This window comes from Fundulus heteroclitus, chromosome 16 (assembly GCF_011125445.2).
Source record: "Fundulus heteroclitus isolate FHET01 chromosome 16, MU-UCD_Fhet_4.1, whole genome shotgun sequence".
Classification (NCBI taxonomy): Eukaryota; Metazoa; Chordata; class Actinopteri; order Cyprinodontiformes; family Fundulidae; genus Fundulus; species Fundulus heteroclitus.
In genome coordinates, this window is record NC_046376.1 from 9,242,458 (window position 1) to 9,259,367 (window position 16,910).

General features: G+C 35.8%; 1 protein-coding gene across 9 annotated transcripts; it reads left to right on the forward strand.

The window, feature by feature from the left end:
- The first annotated feature begins 407 nt into the window (after nt 1-407).
- LOC110369528 lies at nt 408-11,961 on the forward strand. Of its 9 annotated transcripts, none has more exons than XR_004933061.1 (7): nt 408-1,260; nt 6,622-6,879; nt 8,032-8,271; nt 8,380-8,445; nt 9,032-9,289; nt 9,398-9,463; nt 10,051-11,961. XR_004933061.1 is itself a non-coding variant. In XM_036148762.1 (5 exons), the coding sequence occupies exons 1-5, from the start codon at nt 538-540 to the stop codon at nt 8,137-8,139; spliced, it is 876 nt and encodes a 291-aa protein (XP_036004655.1). In that variant the 5' UTR covers nt 408-537; the 3' UTR covers nt 8,140-8,369. The 9 variants fall into 9 exon arrangements, 1 of the variants encoding a protein (XP_036004655.1); XR_004933058.1 differs by having other exon boundaries at nt 408-1,086; nt 1,195-1,260; nt 6,622-6,687; nt 6,793-6,879; nt 8,380-9,463; XR_004933059.1 differs by lacking the exon at nt 9,398-9,463 and having other exon boundaries at nt 408-1,086; nt 1,195-1,260; nt 6,622-6,687; nt 6,793-6,879; nt 8,380-9,289.
- Nucleotides 11,962-16,910: the final 4,949 nt, after the last annotated feature.

The window sequence follows — 16,910 nt, forward strand, 5'->3', positions numbered from 1 at the left end:
AGTGTGCCTTATAGTCCAAAACATACGGTATAGTTGTAAAATATATTTTTCTCAATATTATTCACATTTTACTGGGATTTCATATCAAAGTAAAGTAGACCGTAACTGAATAATAATGAGATGACACCGTTCCCCTTCCTAAAAGAAAAGGCCCGGCTGTCACTAAAACACTGAACGGCTTTAACTTTCCCTCCTTTAAATTAAGACAGTATTTTCCTGTGGTGCACACTGGAAGGCTGGGGACGTACCTAGCAACGGTTGCTAAGCTGATGTGCATTCCTGGGTGGAACTTCTGCATCACAGCAGCTCCTGTGATGGTGATGACATCACAGTAGCTTCTCTGCTTTAGAAGACCGTGTAACAGAATTATTCTCTACTTCTGGCACTTTCTTTGTGAGAGACAGACGTGTTTTTGGAGAGAGAAAACTACGTAGTTAGCGATAGTTTGCGATATTTTACGATATTTTTACGATTGATACGATTGATTGATTGTCAATCCCAGAGTTTGCTTTACGAACCAGTGCAAACGAAGAAGCCATGAACGCCTACACCAGTTCAGAGGCTCCAGTAGTCCCAGGAGACCTTATTATACCATTGATGAAAGATTTCTTTTTGTCTATCTCATTGGAGCAGACCGTGGAGTTGGCCATAGGAGAACCCGATGCTGACACCTTATCTAAGGTAAAGGAGCTGGTGTTGAATGTCGCAGATCAATGTACCGGCTACGTTCTGCGCAACATCTACAAAGGACGCTTCACATCTGGGGATGTGGAAACCGCTGTGGGCAAGTCAGTGCTAACATCATTTGTAGACTTCCTTAAGATGCATCGAACGACTCAACCCAAGAGCTTTGACACCTTCAACAAGCTATTTGTCAAACTTGTCAAAGAAAAAGTTAGCTATTTCCTCGGCCCCATGGATGATGAATTAGCTTTTCATGTCTCTGAGATGGACAGAGTGGATCTAGTACTTCCACATGCAGTGAGACTGATAGAGGAACTGTTAGCTGAGAGGTGTATACAACATCGGCAGAGTAAGCAAAACGTTGCTGAAGACCAGCAAGATGCCCTCAATAGGCAGAACAGGGTAAATGATTTTATCTCTAAAGAAAATAAATCAGATCTTTAGATGGTGGATGGATTTACATCTCATAAGATTTCTGAAATGATGAAGGTCAATTATTTTATGTCTAAGGAAAAGGAGTTGGAGCTGAAGATGGTGGATGAATTCATTTCTGAGGAGCTTTCAAAATTGAGCAAGGTAAATTATTTTATCTTTAAGAAGGAACCAGTTTGAGCAATAGGGTGCTTTCTAAAAACATATGTATATTCCAGTGTATTCCTTTTTTTGCAAAATGTGCAAACAACAATTTTATCAAACAATAGGTTGAATATCTCAATTATACTAAATTGGGGCTTGCCAAAATCAGCCTTTATATGTACGCTTGTGGGGAGGGCGTTAAAAAAAAGAATGTTTGTACACTTGTGAAAATATCTAGGATTTTGATCAACCCCTAAGATAAATTATTTTATCTCTAAGAAAAAGAAGTCAGAGCTGAAGAGGGTGAACAAATTCATCACTGAGAAAGTTTTTGAAGTGAGCAAGGTAAAGAAATGTATCTTTAAAAAGAAGGAATCAGATCTTTAGATGGTGGATGGATTTACATCTGATAAGATTTCTGAAATGATGAAGGTCAATTATTTTATGTCTAAGGAAAAGGAGTTGGAGTTGAAGATGGTGGATGAATTCATTTCTGAGGAGCTTTCAAAATTGAGCAAGGTAAATTATTTTATCTTTAAGAAGGAACCAGTTTGAGCAATAGGGTGCTTTCTAAAAACATATGTATATTCCAGTGTATTCCTTTTTTGCAAAATGTGTACACAACAATTTTATCAAACAATAGGTTGAATATCTCAATTATACTGAATTGGGGCTCGCCAAAATCAGCCTTTATATGTACGCTTGTGGGGAGGGCGTTAAAAAAAGGATGTTTGTACACTTGTGAAAATATCTAGGATTTTGAACAACCCCTAAGATAAACTAGAAAAAGCTGTTCCTGCGTAACAGCGAGTGAGAATGTTAATCTGCAGAATGATTTGAGCAGAAGATGCAGAAGATCCCTGCAGAAGAGAAAAAGTAGCTGAAAAACATTGAAATCAGATTTGAAGAATTTAAAAACAATGAAGAATTTGAAGGGATTTGTAGAATTTTAAAAGTCTGAAATAATTTTAAGAATATAAAATAATTTGAAGGAATTTGAAAAATTTGAAGGAGTTTGAAAAAAATTTTAAGGTATTTATACAATTTGAAAAAACTTGAAGGAATTTAAAAAATTTGAAGAATTTGAAAAAATTTAAACAATTTGAAATAATTTGAAAAAATTTGAAAAATTTGAAAAAAATTGAAGAATTAGAACAATCAGAAGAATTGAAAGTATTGGAAGAGTTTGAGCAATGTGAAGAATGTGAAGAATTTGCATTGATTTTAATGGGAACAGCCAAAAAATCGCACAAAAAGTGAAAATTTTTAAAAAGTGTAAAAGTTAGCATAACCATGAGATATAGCAGTCATGCCGGGAACGGGCCAAACGTTTTGATACCAAAATTGTTGAAATGGGTTGAAGTAGTTGGACGCTGACGGAATAATAATAATAACTAGAAAAAGCTGTTCCTGCGTAACAGCGAGTGAGAATGCTAATCTGCAGAATGATTGAGCAGAAGATGCAGAAAACATTGAAATCAGATTTGAAGAATTTGAAAAAAATTAAGACTTTGAAGAATTTAAAAAATTTGAAGGAATTTGAAGAATTTGAAAAAAAATAAAAATTTTGAAGAAATTTGAAGAATTTGAAAATTTTCAAAAAAATTGAAGGAATTTGAAAAATTTGAAGAATTTGAAGATTAAGAACAATTAGAAGAATTGGAAGAATTTGAAGAATGTGAAGCATTTGAAGGAATTTGAAGCAATTTGCATTGATTTCAATGGGAGCAGCCAAAAAAATTGCACAAAAAGTGAAATATTTTAAAAAGTATAAAAATTTTCATAACCATGAATTATAGCAGGCATGTCGGTAACAAGCTGAATGTTTTGACACCAAAATTGTTGAAATTGGTTGAAGTAGTAGTAGTTAGACCCGACGGAATAATAATAATAATAATAATAATAATAATAATAATAATAATAATAATAATAATAATAATAATAATAAAGAAAAACAGGAAAACAATAAGTAAGAATGCTGTATTGCATTCTCACTGATAATAACTAGAAAAAGCTGTTCCTGCGTAACAGCGAGTGAGAATGCTTATCTGCAGAATGATTGAGCAGAAGATGAAGAAAACATTGAAATAAGATTTGAAGAATTTGAAAAAAAAAATCAAGAATTTGAAGGGATTTGAAGAATTTAAAAAAATTGGAAGAAATAGAAGAATTTGAAGGGATCTGGAGAATTTTAAAAGTCTGAAGTAATTTAAAGAATTTGAAAAAATTTGAAGGAATTTGAAAAAGTTTGAAGGAATTAGAAAAATTTGAAGGAGTTTGAAAAAATTTGAAGGAATTTAAAGAATTTGAAAAAACTTGAAGGAATTTAAAAAATTTGAAGAATTTGAAAAAAATTGAAAAATTTGAAAAAAAATGAAGAATTAGAACAATCAGAAGAATTGACAGTATTGGAAGAGTTTGAGCAATGTGAAGAATGTGAAGAATTTGCATTGATTTCAATGGGAACAGCCAAAAAATCGCACAAAAAGTGAAACATTTTAAAACGTGTAAAAGTTAGCATAACCATGAGATATAGCAGTCATGCTGGGAACGGGCCGAACGTTTTGATACCAAAATTTTTGAAATGGGTGGAAGTAGTTGGACGCCGACGGAATAATAATAATAACTAGAAAAGGCTGTTCCTGCGTAACAGCGAGTGAGAATGCTAATCTGCAGAATGATTGGGCAGAAGATGCATAAAACATTGAAATCAGATTTGAAGAATTTGAAAAAAATTAAGAATTTGAAGAATTTGAAAAATATGAAGAATTAGAAGAAATAGAAGAATTTGAAGGAATTTGAAGAATTTGAAAAAATTAAAGAAATTTGGAGAATTTGAAAAAATTTGAAGAATTTGAAGATTAAGAACAATTAGAAGAATTGGAAGATTTGGAAGAATTTGAAGAATATGAAGCATTTAAAGGAATTTGAAGCAATTTGCATTGATTTCAATGGGAGCAGCCAAAAAAATTGCACAAAAAGTGAAATATTTTAAAAAGTATAAAAATTTGCATAACCATGAATTATAGCAGGCATGCCGGGAACAAGCCGAACGTTTTGACACCAAAATTGTTGAAATTGGTTGAAGTAGTAGTAGTTAGACACCGACGGAATAATAATAATAATAATAATAATAATAATAATAATAATAATAATAATAATAATAATAAATAAAAAGAGGAAAACAATAAGTGAGAATGCTGTATAGCATTCTCACTGATAATAACTAGAAAAAGCTGTTCCTGCGTAACAGTGAGTGAAAATGCTTATCTGCAGAATGATTGAGCAGAAGATGCAGAAAACATTGAAATCAGATTTGAAGATTTTGAAAAAAAAATCAAGAATTTGAAGGGATTTGAAGAATTTGAAAAATTTGAAGAATTGGAAGAAATAGAAGAATTTGAAGGAATTTGAAGAATTTGAAGAAATTTGAAGAATTTGAAAAATTTGAAGAATTTAAAAAAATTGAAGGAATTTGAAGAATTAGAAAAAATTTGAAAAATTCAAAGAAATTTGAAGAATTTGAAAATTTTCAAAAAATTTGAAGGAATTCGAAAAATTTGAAGAATTTGAAGATTAAGAACAATTAGAAGAATTGGAAATATAGGAAGAATGTGCAGAATTTGAAGAATGTGTATAGCATTCTCACTGATAAAGAAAAACAGGAAAACATTAAGTGAGAATTCTATATAGCACTCTCACTGATTATTTTATCTCTAAGGAAAGGGAGTCAGGGTTGAAAATGGTGGAAAAATCAATCCCTGAGGAGCTTTCAGAGATGAACAAGGTAAATGATTTTACCTTTAAAAAAGATGTTTAGAGGGTGGATAAATTTATATCTGATAAGATTTCTGAAATGATGTGTGTAAATTATTTTATCTCAAAGGAAAAGGAGTTGGAGCTGAAGATGGTGGATGAATTCATTTCTGAGCAGGTTTTAGAGATGAATAAGGTAAATTATTTTATCTTTAAAAAGAAGAAATCAGAACTTTAGATGGTTGATTAAGTTATATCTGATGATGTTACAGAGCTGATTAAGGGGTTGTTTCCAATATCCAGCCCTGTCACACATGCACAAACCCTACACTTTGGCGGCGGGGGTCTTGTGTACGCTTAAATGATGACCTGCTGTAATACGGCCCGTATTTTTAGCACATTTTGCTGTTCTCCTGCGTAGCAAACTGTTTTTCATTTCTTTCTAAATTCACTTGTAAATTTTGTGAGTCACAGGTGGGTTTTTTTGGCTTTGTTTGTGAACATGAGGTTACTTATTTGGGCTTGGCTTTGTTTCCCAATAGAACCCCTTTAGCTAGCTATTGCGCCACGCAACAAGAGACCTGCTCGTGCTACTGCTGCGTTACAGACAGCAGCCGGCTAAACATCTGTCCGCACACACACCTTCCCCTGAAGTGTTTCTGAACCGTGCGTTTCTGACTGTGTTTTGTTTTTGCCTTGCTTCTCTGCCCTTCCTGCAGAGCCCAGGGCGATTGCCAGTGGCCAGCTTTCAGAACGCGTATCTCTGCGTTTAATTTTCTTCCAGCATGTTGCAAAAGTCCTGCATAAAGTCAGTAGATTAGTTGTGTCGTCTTATTTTGATACATTTTTACAAAGCGCTGACGGCTGGCGTTCCCTTAAGGTGCGTTCACACCAAATACGAACAAGGCTAATTTTTCATCTTGATTGCCTGCTGTTGGTCGCTTGACATTTCGCCTCTCTCTTGCAAACAATCCTAATTGAAAACGAAGCCAATTTCACCCAAGCTCGCTTTACTGGGTCATCAAATAGGAGGAGCATCTATACATTAGCCGATTTCTCCTGTCTGAAACACTCACCGTGGTGGACATGGATTTTACCGAGCAAGTCTCAGTGCTGTATGTGATGAGTCCAAAACCCTTCGGTTTCTAGGGGATTGCTGCGTTTGAGCAATGGGATGTTTAACTAGTCCACAGTTTTATATAAAACTGCATGAATTTGAACAAGACAGACCATAAATAACAACCAACCCAAATGATGATGCTAGACATAATATTTATCCCTCTGTTTGAACAAAGTACAGATATAAAGTTTTCAACCCAATCAATATATGTTGTTCATATTAAAATATTCAAATGTTTTGTTTGCATGTGGACTTTGCTTTCCAAAAATATATACTCCAGTGTATTTCTTTTTTTGCAAAATGTGCAAACAACAACTTTATCAAACAATAGGTTGAATATCTCAATTATACTAAATTGGGGCTTGCCAAAATCAGCCTTTATATGTACGCTTGTGGGGAGGGCGTTAAAAAAAAGAATGTTTGTACACTTGTGAAAATATCTAGGATTTTTATCAACCCCTAAGATAAATTATTTTATCTGTAAGAAAAAGAAGTCAGAGCTGAAGAGGGTGAACAAATTCATCACTGAGAAGGTTTTAGAAGTGAGCAAGGTAAAGAAATGTATCTTTAAAAAGAAGGAATCAGATCTTTAGATGGTGGATAAATTTATATCTGAGGAGCTTTTAAAATTGAGCAAGATTTCTGAAATGATGAAGGTAAATTATTTTATCTCTAAGGAAAAGGAGTTGGAGCTGAAGATGGTGGATGAATTCATTTCTGAGGAGGTTTTAGAGATTAATAAGGTAAATTATCTTATCTTTAAAAAGAAGAAATCAGAACTTTAGATGGTTGATTAAGTTATATCTGATGATGTTACAGAGCTGATTAAGGGGTTGTTTCCAATGTTCAGCCCTTTCACACATGCACAAACCCTACTCTTTGGCGGTGCGGGTCTTGTGTACGCATAAATGATGACCTGCGGTAATACGGCCCGTATTTTTAGCACATTTTGCTGTTGTCCTGCATAGCAAACTGTTTTTCATTTCTTTCTAAATTCACTTGTAAATTTTGTGAGTCACAGGTGTTTTTTTTTTTGGCTTTGTTTGTGAACATGAGGTTACTTATTTGGGCTTGGCTTTGTTTCCCAATAGAACCCCTTTAGCTAGCTATTGCGCCACGCAACAAGAGACCTGCTTGTGCTACTGCTGCGTTACAGACAGCAGCCGGCTAAATATCTGTCCGCACACACACCTTGGCCCAAAGTGTTTCTGAACTGTCCGTTTCTGACTGTGCTTTGTTTTTGCCTTGCTTCTCTGCCCTTCCCGCAGAGCCCAGGGCAATTGCCAGTGGCCAGCTTTCAGAACGCGTATCTATTTACTTAATGTTCTTCCTGCACGTTTCAAAAGGTCCCGCAAAAAGTCAGTAGGAGATTAGTTGTGTCGTCTTATTTTGATAAATTTTTACAACACCTCTGAAAATATGTTGCGCTAATGGCTGAAGTTCCCTTAGGGTGCGTTCACACATACGAACAAGGCTAATTTTTCATCTTGATTGCCTGCTGTTGGTCGCTTGACATTTCGCCTCTCTCTTGCAAACAATCCGCACTGAAAACGAAGCCAATTTCACCCACGCTTGCTTCACTGGGTCATCAAATAGGAGGAGCGTCTATACGTTAGCCGATTTCTCCTGTCTGTAACACTCACCATGGTGGACATGGATTTTACCGAGCAAGTCACAGTGCTGCATGTGATGAGTCCAAAACCCTTCGGTTTCTAGGGGATTGGTGCATTTGAGCAATGGGATGTTTAACTCGTCCACAGTTTCAAATAAAAACTGTATGAATTTGAACGAGACAAACCATAAATAACAACCAACCCAGGTGATGATGCTAGACATAATATCTATCCCTCTGTTTGAACAAAGTACTGATATAAAGTTTTCTACCTATCTCTAAGAAAAAGAAGTCAGAGCTGAAGAGGGTGAACAAATTCATCAGTGAGAAGGTTTTAGAAGTGAGCAAGGTAAAGAAATTTATCTTTAAAAAGAAGGAATCAGATCTTTAAATGGTGGATAAATTTATATTTGATAAGATTTCTTAAATGATGAAGGTAAATTATTTTATCTCTAAGGAAAAGGAGTTGGAGCTGAAGATGGTGGATGAATTCATTTCTGAGGAGCTTTTAAAATTGAGCAAGGTAAACTATTTTATCTTTAAAAAGAAGGAATCAGATCTTTAGAGGGTGGAGGAATTTGTAAATGAGGAGATTTCTGAAATGATGAAGGTCAAATATTTTATCTCTAAGGAAAAGGAGTTGGAGCTGAAGATGGTGGACAGATTCATTTCTGAGGAGGTTTTAGAGATGAATAAGGTAAATTATCTTATCTTTAAAAAGAAGAAATCAGAACTTTAGATGGTTGATTAAGTTATATCTGATGATGTTACAGAGCTGATTAAGGGGTTGTTTCCAATGTTCAGCCCTTTCACACAATTATGTGAAAGAAGGAGCCAGTTTCAGCGATAGGGTGTTTTAACTAGTCTACAGTTTAAATAAACACTGCATGAATTTGAACAAGACAAACCATATATAACAACCAACCCAGATGATGATGCTAGACATAATATTTATCCCTCTGTTTGAACAAAGTATTGATATAGAGTTTTCTACCCAATCGATATATGTAGTTGATAGTAAAAATATTCAAATGTTGAGTTTGCATGTGGACTTTGCTTTTTAAAAATATATATTCCAGTGTATTCCATTTTTGCAAAATGTGTAAACAACAATTTTATCAAACAATAGGTTGAATATCTCAATTATACTAAATTGGGGCTTGCCAAAATCAGCCTCTATTGGTACGCTTGTGGGGAGGGCGTTAAAAAAAAGGATGTTTGTACACTTGTGAAAATATCTAGGATTTTTATCAACCCCTAAGATAAATTATTTTATCTGTAAGAAAAAGAAGTCAGAGCTGAAGAGGGTGAACAAATTCATCACTGAGAAGGTTTTAGAAGTGAGCAAGGTAAAGAAATGTATCTTTAAAAAGAAGGAATCAGATCTTTAGATGGTGGATAAATTTATATCTGAGGAGCTTTTAAAATTGAGCAAGATTTCTGAAATGATGAAGGTAAATTATTTTATCTCTAAGGAAAAGGAGTTGGAGCTGAAGATGGTGGATGAATTCATTTCTGAGGAGCTTTTAAAATTGAGCAAGGTAAACTATTTTATCTTTAAAAAGAAGGAATCAGATCTTTAGAGGGTGGAGGAATTTGTAAATGAGGAGATTTCTGAAATGATGAAGGTCAATTATTTTATCTCTAAGGAAAAGGAGTTGGAGCTGAAGATGGTGGACAGATTCATTTCTGAGGAGGTTTTAGAGATGAATAAGGTAAATTATCTTATCTTTAAAAAGAAGAAATCAGAACTTTAGATGGTTGATTAAGTTATATCTGATGATGTTACAGAGCTGATTAAGGGGTTGTTTCCAATGTTCAGCCCTTTCACACAATTATGTGAAAGAAGGAGCCAGTTTCAGCAATAGGGTGTTTTAACTAGTCTACAGTTTAAATAAACACTGCATGAATTTGAACAAGACAAACCATATATAACAACCAACCCAGATGATGATGCTAGACATAATATTTATCCCTCTGTTTGAACAAAGTACTGATATAAAGTTTTCTACCCAATCCATATATGTAGTTGATAGTAAAATATTCAAATGTTGAGTTTGCATGTGGACTTTGCTTTCTAAAAATATATATATTCTAGTGTATTCCTTTTTTTGCAAAATGTGTAAACAACAATTTTATCAAACAATAGGTTGAATATCTCAATTATACTAAATTGGGGCTTGCCAAAATCAGCCTTTATATGTACGCTTGTGGGGAGGGCGTTAAAAAAAGGATGTTTGTACACTTGTGAAAATATCTAGGATTTTGAGCAACCCCTAAGATAGATTATTTTATCTCTAAGAAAAAGAAGTCAGAGCTGAAGAGGGTGAACAAATTCATCACTGAGGAGGTTTTAGAAGTGAGCAAGGTAAAGAAATGTATCTTTAAAAAGAAGGAATCAGATCTTTAGATAGTGGATAGATTTATATCTAATAAGATTTCTGAAATGATGAAGGTAAATTATTTTATCTCTAAGGAAAAGGAGTTGGAGCTGAAGATGGTGGATGAATTCATTTCTGAGGAGCTTTTAAAATTGAGCAAGGTAAATTATTTTATCTTTAAGAAGAAGGAACCAGTTTGAGCAATAGGGTGTTTTAACTAGTCTACAGTTTTAAATGAACACTGCATGAATTTGAACAAGACGAACCATAAATAACAACCAACCCAGATGATGATGCTAGACATAATATTTATCCCTCTGTTTGAACAAAGTACTGATATAAAGTTTTCTACCCAATCGATATATGTAGTTGATAGTAAAATATTCAAATGTTGAGTTTGCATGTGAACTTTGCTTTCTAAAAATATATACTCCAGTGTATTCCTTTTTTGCAAAAAAGTGTAAACAACAATTTTATCAAACAATAGGTCGAATATCTCAAATATACTAAATTGGGGCATGCCAAAATCAGCCTTTATTGGTACGCTTGTGGGGAGGGCGTTAAAAAAAGGATGTTTGTACACTTCTGAAAATATCTAGGATTTTGAACAACCCCTAAGATAAATTATTTTATCCTTAAGAAAAAGAAGTCAGAGCTGAAGAGGGTGAACAAATTCATCACTGAGGAGGTTTTAGAAGTGAGCAAGGTAAAGAAATTTATCTTTAAAAAGAAGGAATCAGATCTTTAGATGGTGGATAAATTTATATCTGATGTCTGAAATGATGAAGGTAAATTATTTTATCCCTAAGGAAAAGGAGTCAGAGCTGAAAATGGTGAACAAATTCATCACTGAGGAACCATCAGAGGTCATGGACATCAAAGAGATCATGTCTAAACAGCAACGTTTACAGACCCAGGATATCTCAGAGGATATCTTTGAACCCAGTAACAATCAAGAGTTGAATGACAGAGCTGTTCCAGTAACCACAGCAAAACAGCAGAACAAAGGAGTTGGAGTGAGAATCAAAACGTTCCTTCAAAAATACAGTCTGGGACGATACAAGGAAGTTGCACCACAGCAGTCACTGGTTGTTAAAGAGGAAACCAGTGAGGAGGAGACGGATGTCGCAGGGCTGAAAAAATCACTGTCTGAGGAGCAGATTCATCAAGGAGTGAATGGAAAGGGACAAGAGCTGAAGCCGAGATCAGAGACTTCCACACATGGATGTTGGGCCTGCGCCATTGGCTTTGTAGGGGAGGATTGAACCTTAAAAAAATAAATAAACACAGATGAAAAACCAGACACCGCGACTTCTCTTCAGTGACCAGCAGGGGGATTAGTTTATTTCAGACTTAAAGTCATCTTCATTTCACAGTAATCCCAACAATATGGGGTAACTTTCAGCCTTTATAGGGATACAGTATGACGTAAATGGGAACATATCTTATTGTGCACGGGCGCACAGTAAGTCCCTTCTTAGTTGGAAAGGCGTGTGTGTGTGTGTGTGTGTGTGTGTGTGTGTGTGTTTCCATTTTTGAGAAGTCTTAAACAGGCCTTTGGAAAAACAGAAACATAATAGGAGCCAAGAGTAGTTCAACTAAAGTTCCTTTGGCCTTACTTTACTCCTGTTGTGATTCTGTAAAAACATTATAGAACTAATCATTCGTTGGGCAGTGATTTCAGTTATTAAACAGAATTCAACCTTGGCAATGATAAACTATCAGGCCGTTCTCTTCAGTACCATGCTGATGATTTCCGCCATAGCTTTAGTCTCAGAGAAGGAAGAGCGGCAGTCACCCATCAGCCTGCTCATTAATGCACTTATCATGCAGGCAGTAACTAAAGCAGGCAGTAAATGATAAGCTGCAACTACAAAGACATTCAAGCTATCACCAAGAGGTTTTCTGAGAAGCTCTGTGCTGAGATGGAGGGAGAGGATTTGAAGAAGATCCAAAAGAGTCTGAAGAAACTCAGTGTTGACATATTGAGAGCTGTCTCTGATAAGACGGGCTGGTCACAAGCCGACCTTTTTACATTGCTAGATTTAAAGGAATCAAACGTAGAGAAGGCAACACTTTCTCTTTGTAGAGAGAAAATACTGAAGACAGCAAAGAAGCCCATCCTCAAAATGGTTTTTTCTCTTCTGTCGGCAAAGCCCTCTGCAGGCCCTTTAGAAAGTCCTGAGGGCCACCTGAAGTGATCCGGTTAAAACGCTGGATTTTTTTGCACAACCTGCAAAAAATAAACTGGGCAGGTTTCCAACAACTTTGGAAATAATCAACAGAGCTACATTCACTGACAAAAACTTTCCACCCAATCTTCACCAAGTCAGCACCCAATAGTCATGGCCTGAATCGGACATTATTTAATCCACTGGCAGATAGATGAACGATGGGTGTCAAAAATGTTGACTCCAGGAGACCGCTACGTCAGAAAGGGTCACCAGAGAGCATGAGTGTAGAGATCCATTAACCTAGGTCGTAGAGCATTCAGATGTCCTGGTGAACAATGATGAAACCAGACATCTGTACACCCCTCATGCTACGTATTTAGGCTGTTTGGGAGTCTTTCTCTTACCATTGGTGGAGATGTGAGGTGTACAGATCATGATATTACCCCCACCACACACACACACACACACACACACACACACACACATTCTTACAGCTATTATGGACCGAGGACCGAGTAAAAGCACTCACAAAGCGAGGACCGGTAGTTCTGAGCTACTTAGAAAGATAAAGTTTTTATTTTCTGTCACTAGGTGTCACCCACATACAATACACCACTTCAGATTTTGCAGGATTTTTACCATCAGTGTGAGGACCGAGGAGTTCAACCAACTTTTTTTTGACATTTTAAGTAATAAAGATGTAAATGTACTTAAGATTTGAAAACGAACATGTTTTTTATGTTTTACTGATTAATGCACTGAAGAATAAATCAATGTTGTACTAAAAATGAAAGCTTGAGGTTGTGTGGCTCTGATTTATTACCTCTTGATAAATTAAGAATTTTAACAAAATAATCCATTGTACTTTGAATAATGTTTATTGTAGAAACAAAGCATTTTTTGTGGACATTAGCAGAGCCTAACAACTGTTGTTCCTAATCTGCAGCATAAATTACTCCTGCACATTGCAGAATCAACATGCATGACTCTGATTGAATAATAGCTTGATGGGCCATCTGCAGGTTGTGAATGTTGCAAAGTTGAATGTCGGGGAGGGGTCACTCTGGTTGCTGGCTCAGACTTAAGCCTGAAATGTTTTCTTATGTAAAAATAGGCATGACTTTGCACTCACTTTTATTCTTGGGGCATATTGATTAGGATTCCTTTTTATCATTGGCATCACAATATTTTTTTTATACAGAATAAACATGCTGTACTGTCCTAAAAAGCCCATTTTGATTAATTTATTGAAAAAGGTTTGTGTCATAATTTTAACTGAGGCTGTCATATAATTCATCATAACAGCAATTCTTCTTTACACATATTTTAAACAGCAAAGAAATCTACTGGCCAAAATGGTAAAACTCAGGAATCCAAAATTAAAATTATTACTTTACAGGAAGAAAACAAGATACACTATGATTTCTTAAATATCTGCCCATAATAAGCATTAACTGGTCCCCAAGGTCATTTTATATAGGGCCTAAAGTGATACCAGCATGATCTTTGAATGGAGTCATGAGGGAAAATCCGCCATTTTGTGAAACACTTGTTTTGTCTTCCTGCTGCAGGTGGGAGAGGTTTTTGCAGGAATGCATGGTACCATTGAAAGGGGAAGAGTTAATAAAGAGACTGGCTCATGCATGACATTTAAATATATCCTACAGCCTGCAGAATGGTTCATCGCTGTGCTACACTGACATATCAGAAATGGGAGTGTATTTGACACTGTTGTTAACACAGTGACCCCTCCAGTTTTATTTCAGTTTATGAGCAAAATAAATTTTGCCAAAGTTTTAAAATGCTCTTATGAATGTTTTGGTGGCGTGCCCCATCAAAATTATGTATTCTTTTATTTTTGACTGTGCAAATATGTCACAGATTTTATATATTTAGTTTTGAAATACTATGTATAGCAGTCATAGTAAAGTTGAGCAATGCTGGTGGTTATTACAAGATTAATTCAAATGTAATGCTCTGACATTTCATACTTTCATGTTGGCTGACTGAAGTACTATTTAATAAACATGTTCTTTATTTCAACTTAACTGTGAATTCACTTTAGGTTAGGTGCCACTATTTGTATTTAACAAAGATTCAATTAATGACACATACATTTCTAAATACCTTTTACGTATTTATTGCTAAAATATAGTGTCAAGTGATCATTTATATTAATCTTCTTAATTTGCAGTATAGTGCAATTGCTAAATATAGTTTATGTGACATGTAATCTTTGAAATTAATTTCAAAACATTCAACATTCTACAGCTACTTCCGGTTAGCAACATGCTAAGGTTAGTAACTAATGTCATAGTGTTAAGGATATCCAGGAAAAGCTCCTTGGTCAGTTTGGTCCAAATCTCAAAAAGTTGAAAAACCCTGGAGGTCAGGTAAAGTCACAGGCCGATGACCCGTCCCCTAAAGCATGGCTTCACCATATATGGGCCCAAAACTCAACTACTGACCCAAATATGGTGTAGTACCATTTCCGACAGGTTGGTGGCGGTATAGAGCGGGCCAGCCACATGGCAGAGGTCAGGAGTGAACCAGTCCAAAAAACTCATTTAAACCCCTAAGCTTAAACTGGTCCAAAATGCAGCTGGTCGATTTCTCTCAAACCCTCCCAGAATCGCCCATATTACCACCATTCTCTCCGCTCTCCACTGGCATCCAGTTGGCTTTAGGATAGACTTAAAAGTCCTGCAGTTTGTTTTTTTAAGACATAAATCCCCTTGCTCCAGGATTATTGTCTGAGCTTCTAAGTGTGCTCATAGGAGCTTATAATACTTCACATTCCCAGGATTAGGTGCAAAGGATGGGGTTATGGTTCTTTTGCTGTTTTTGCTCCTAAGTTGTGGAACGCTTTACCACTAGAGCTATGATCCATTACTGAGCTAGGAGTCTTTAAATCACAGCAAAAACGATTCTGTTCAGATACATCTGTCACTCCTCGCTGTTCAAACGTGGATAACATTTTCTTTATTTTGTGGTTTTATTTTTTTTTTTGTATAGTTCATACAGCTGTTTTAAATTGTGCTGTTATGCACTTTTTTAGATTTATTTTCACATACATTTTTATATTTCATCTATTTTGTCTCAGCATCTTTTTGTTTGAATTTTGGCTTGTAAAGCACTTTGTGCACCATATGGATTGTTGGAAAGTGCTATGTAAATAAACTCTAATTGGTTGAGAAAACATTTTTGTTGCAGTACCACCCTTTTAGAGGTAGGTGGTGCGAGAGAGCCCATTTCCTAACCAGTCGAATGGGCCCAGTGGTCAATGGTGCATTCTGTCATTTCAGAAGGGAAAATCCCGTTGAGATGCACAGGCCACGGCCCGGCCTTCCACTTAGTGGCAAATCAGGCTCAAAAGCCCCGAAAACCCAACATCTCCTGGAAATGGTCAACACATAAACGATGTGCCCCTCGCTGAACTTTACAAAATACCCCACAGAGTGTATGTCGTTTGCTAAATGTCATCTGAAAACAGGTCTTAGAACTAATGGAATACCCAGGCTGGCCTGTGATTCAATAAACTGCCACCAGATGGCACTAAACTCCTTATTTTTGGAAGCTGGTCATGTTTGACATGGTTACTGTCCATCAAACTACTGCAATCTCTGGTATTTGTTGGCAGTGTTTCAGTAAAATGCTTCTGAATACACGAATAGAAGGGATGCAGTTCATTCCTAATGAAAAGAAATTTCATTTGTTGTAATTGTGTCTCAGTAGTGATCAATGCTGCACCACATGGTTGTTTGGATCCTGAAATACGGGGATTTAGCCATACCCAGAAATACTTGAATTTTGATACAGCAGCAGAATTGTTTTTATATATTTCCATCTTATAATGATATTGAATATGACACAGTCCTTTTCTCTAAAGACCAGGTTTTATGGCTGATATAAATTAAAAAGAAATGTGCTTTATGTGGTTGTTTTCTTGGCAGCAGCCAGGTAATCCCTGCATAAACAGACTTTGCTCATGTCTGAGGAAAGTTGAATTCATAGAAACTTTGTTCAACCACTGTCTCATCTAAACAAAACTCTCCCTTTTTCTCTTTTGTAATCGTCATTGTAATTTATTTCACAAAAGACTAAGGCCTTAATTTGGTGTGGTGTTTATTATTTATTTAAGTTTTATATGTTTATGTAATATTTATGGTTTCATTCTTCCTCTTAGGCCAATTCATTATTTTTCTGTTTCACTCCACTAATTCTCACCTGGAAATGATTGAAGGAAACAGTTCATGGTTGAATAAAGAGGTGTTCTGCAGCTATTTTGTTGTGTTATCCGTTTTTAATTTGCTCTGATTTCATGAATGACGAGAATGACTTTGTTGAGTTGGAGGAGCAGCTCTGCTCTGCTCTGACTGCAGCATCAGGATGAAAACCTGTTTCTTCTCCACCAATCACAGCCGCTCTCTGACTGAAGGAGGAAAAGAACCTCCTGATAAAAGCGCGGCTGCAGAGAGGAAACTCTTTGCGGACAATCAGTGGCAGTGGCTGCAAAGAATCGCACTGCTGCAGTTTTATGATGTTTTAAGGTCCATAGTGGCAGGTTTGGTGAGGTGGACTTAATGAATGAAATACTGAAGAAAACT

Coding starts and splice junctions, on each gene's coding strand:
- LOC110369528 (XM_036148762.1), top strand. CDS start 538: ATGAACGCCTACACCAGTTCAGAGGCTCCAGTAGTCCCAGGAGACCTT. Junction 1,087..1,194: donor CCCTCAATAGGCAGAACAGG/GTAAATGATTTT, acceptor TTTATGTCTAAG/GAAAAGGAGTTGGAGCTGAA. Junction 6,880..8,031: donor AGGTTTTAGAGATTAATAAG/GTAAATTATCTT, acceptor CCTATCTCTAAG/AAAAAGAAGTCAGAGCTGAA.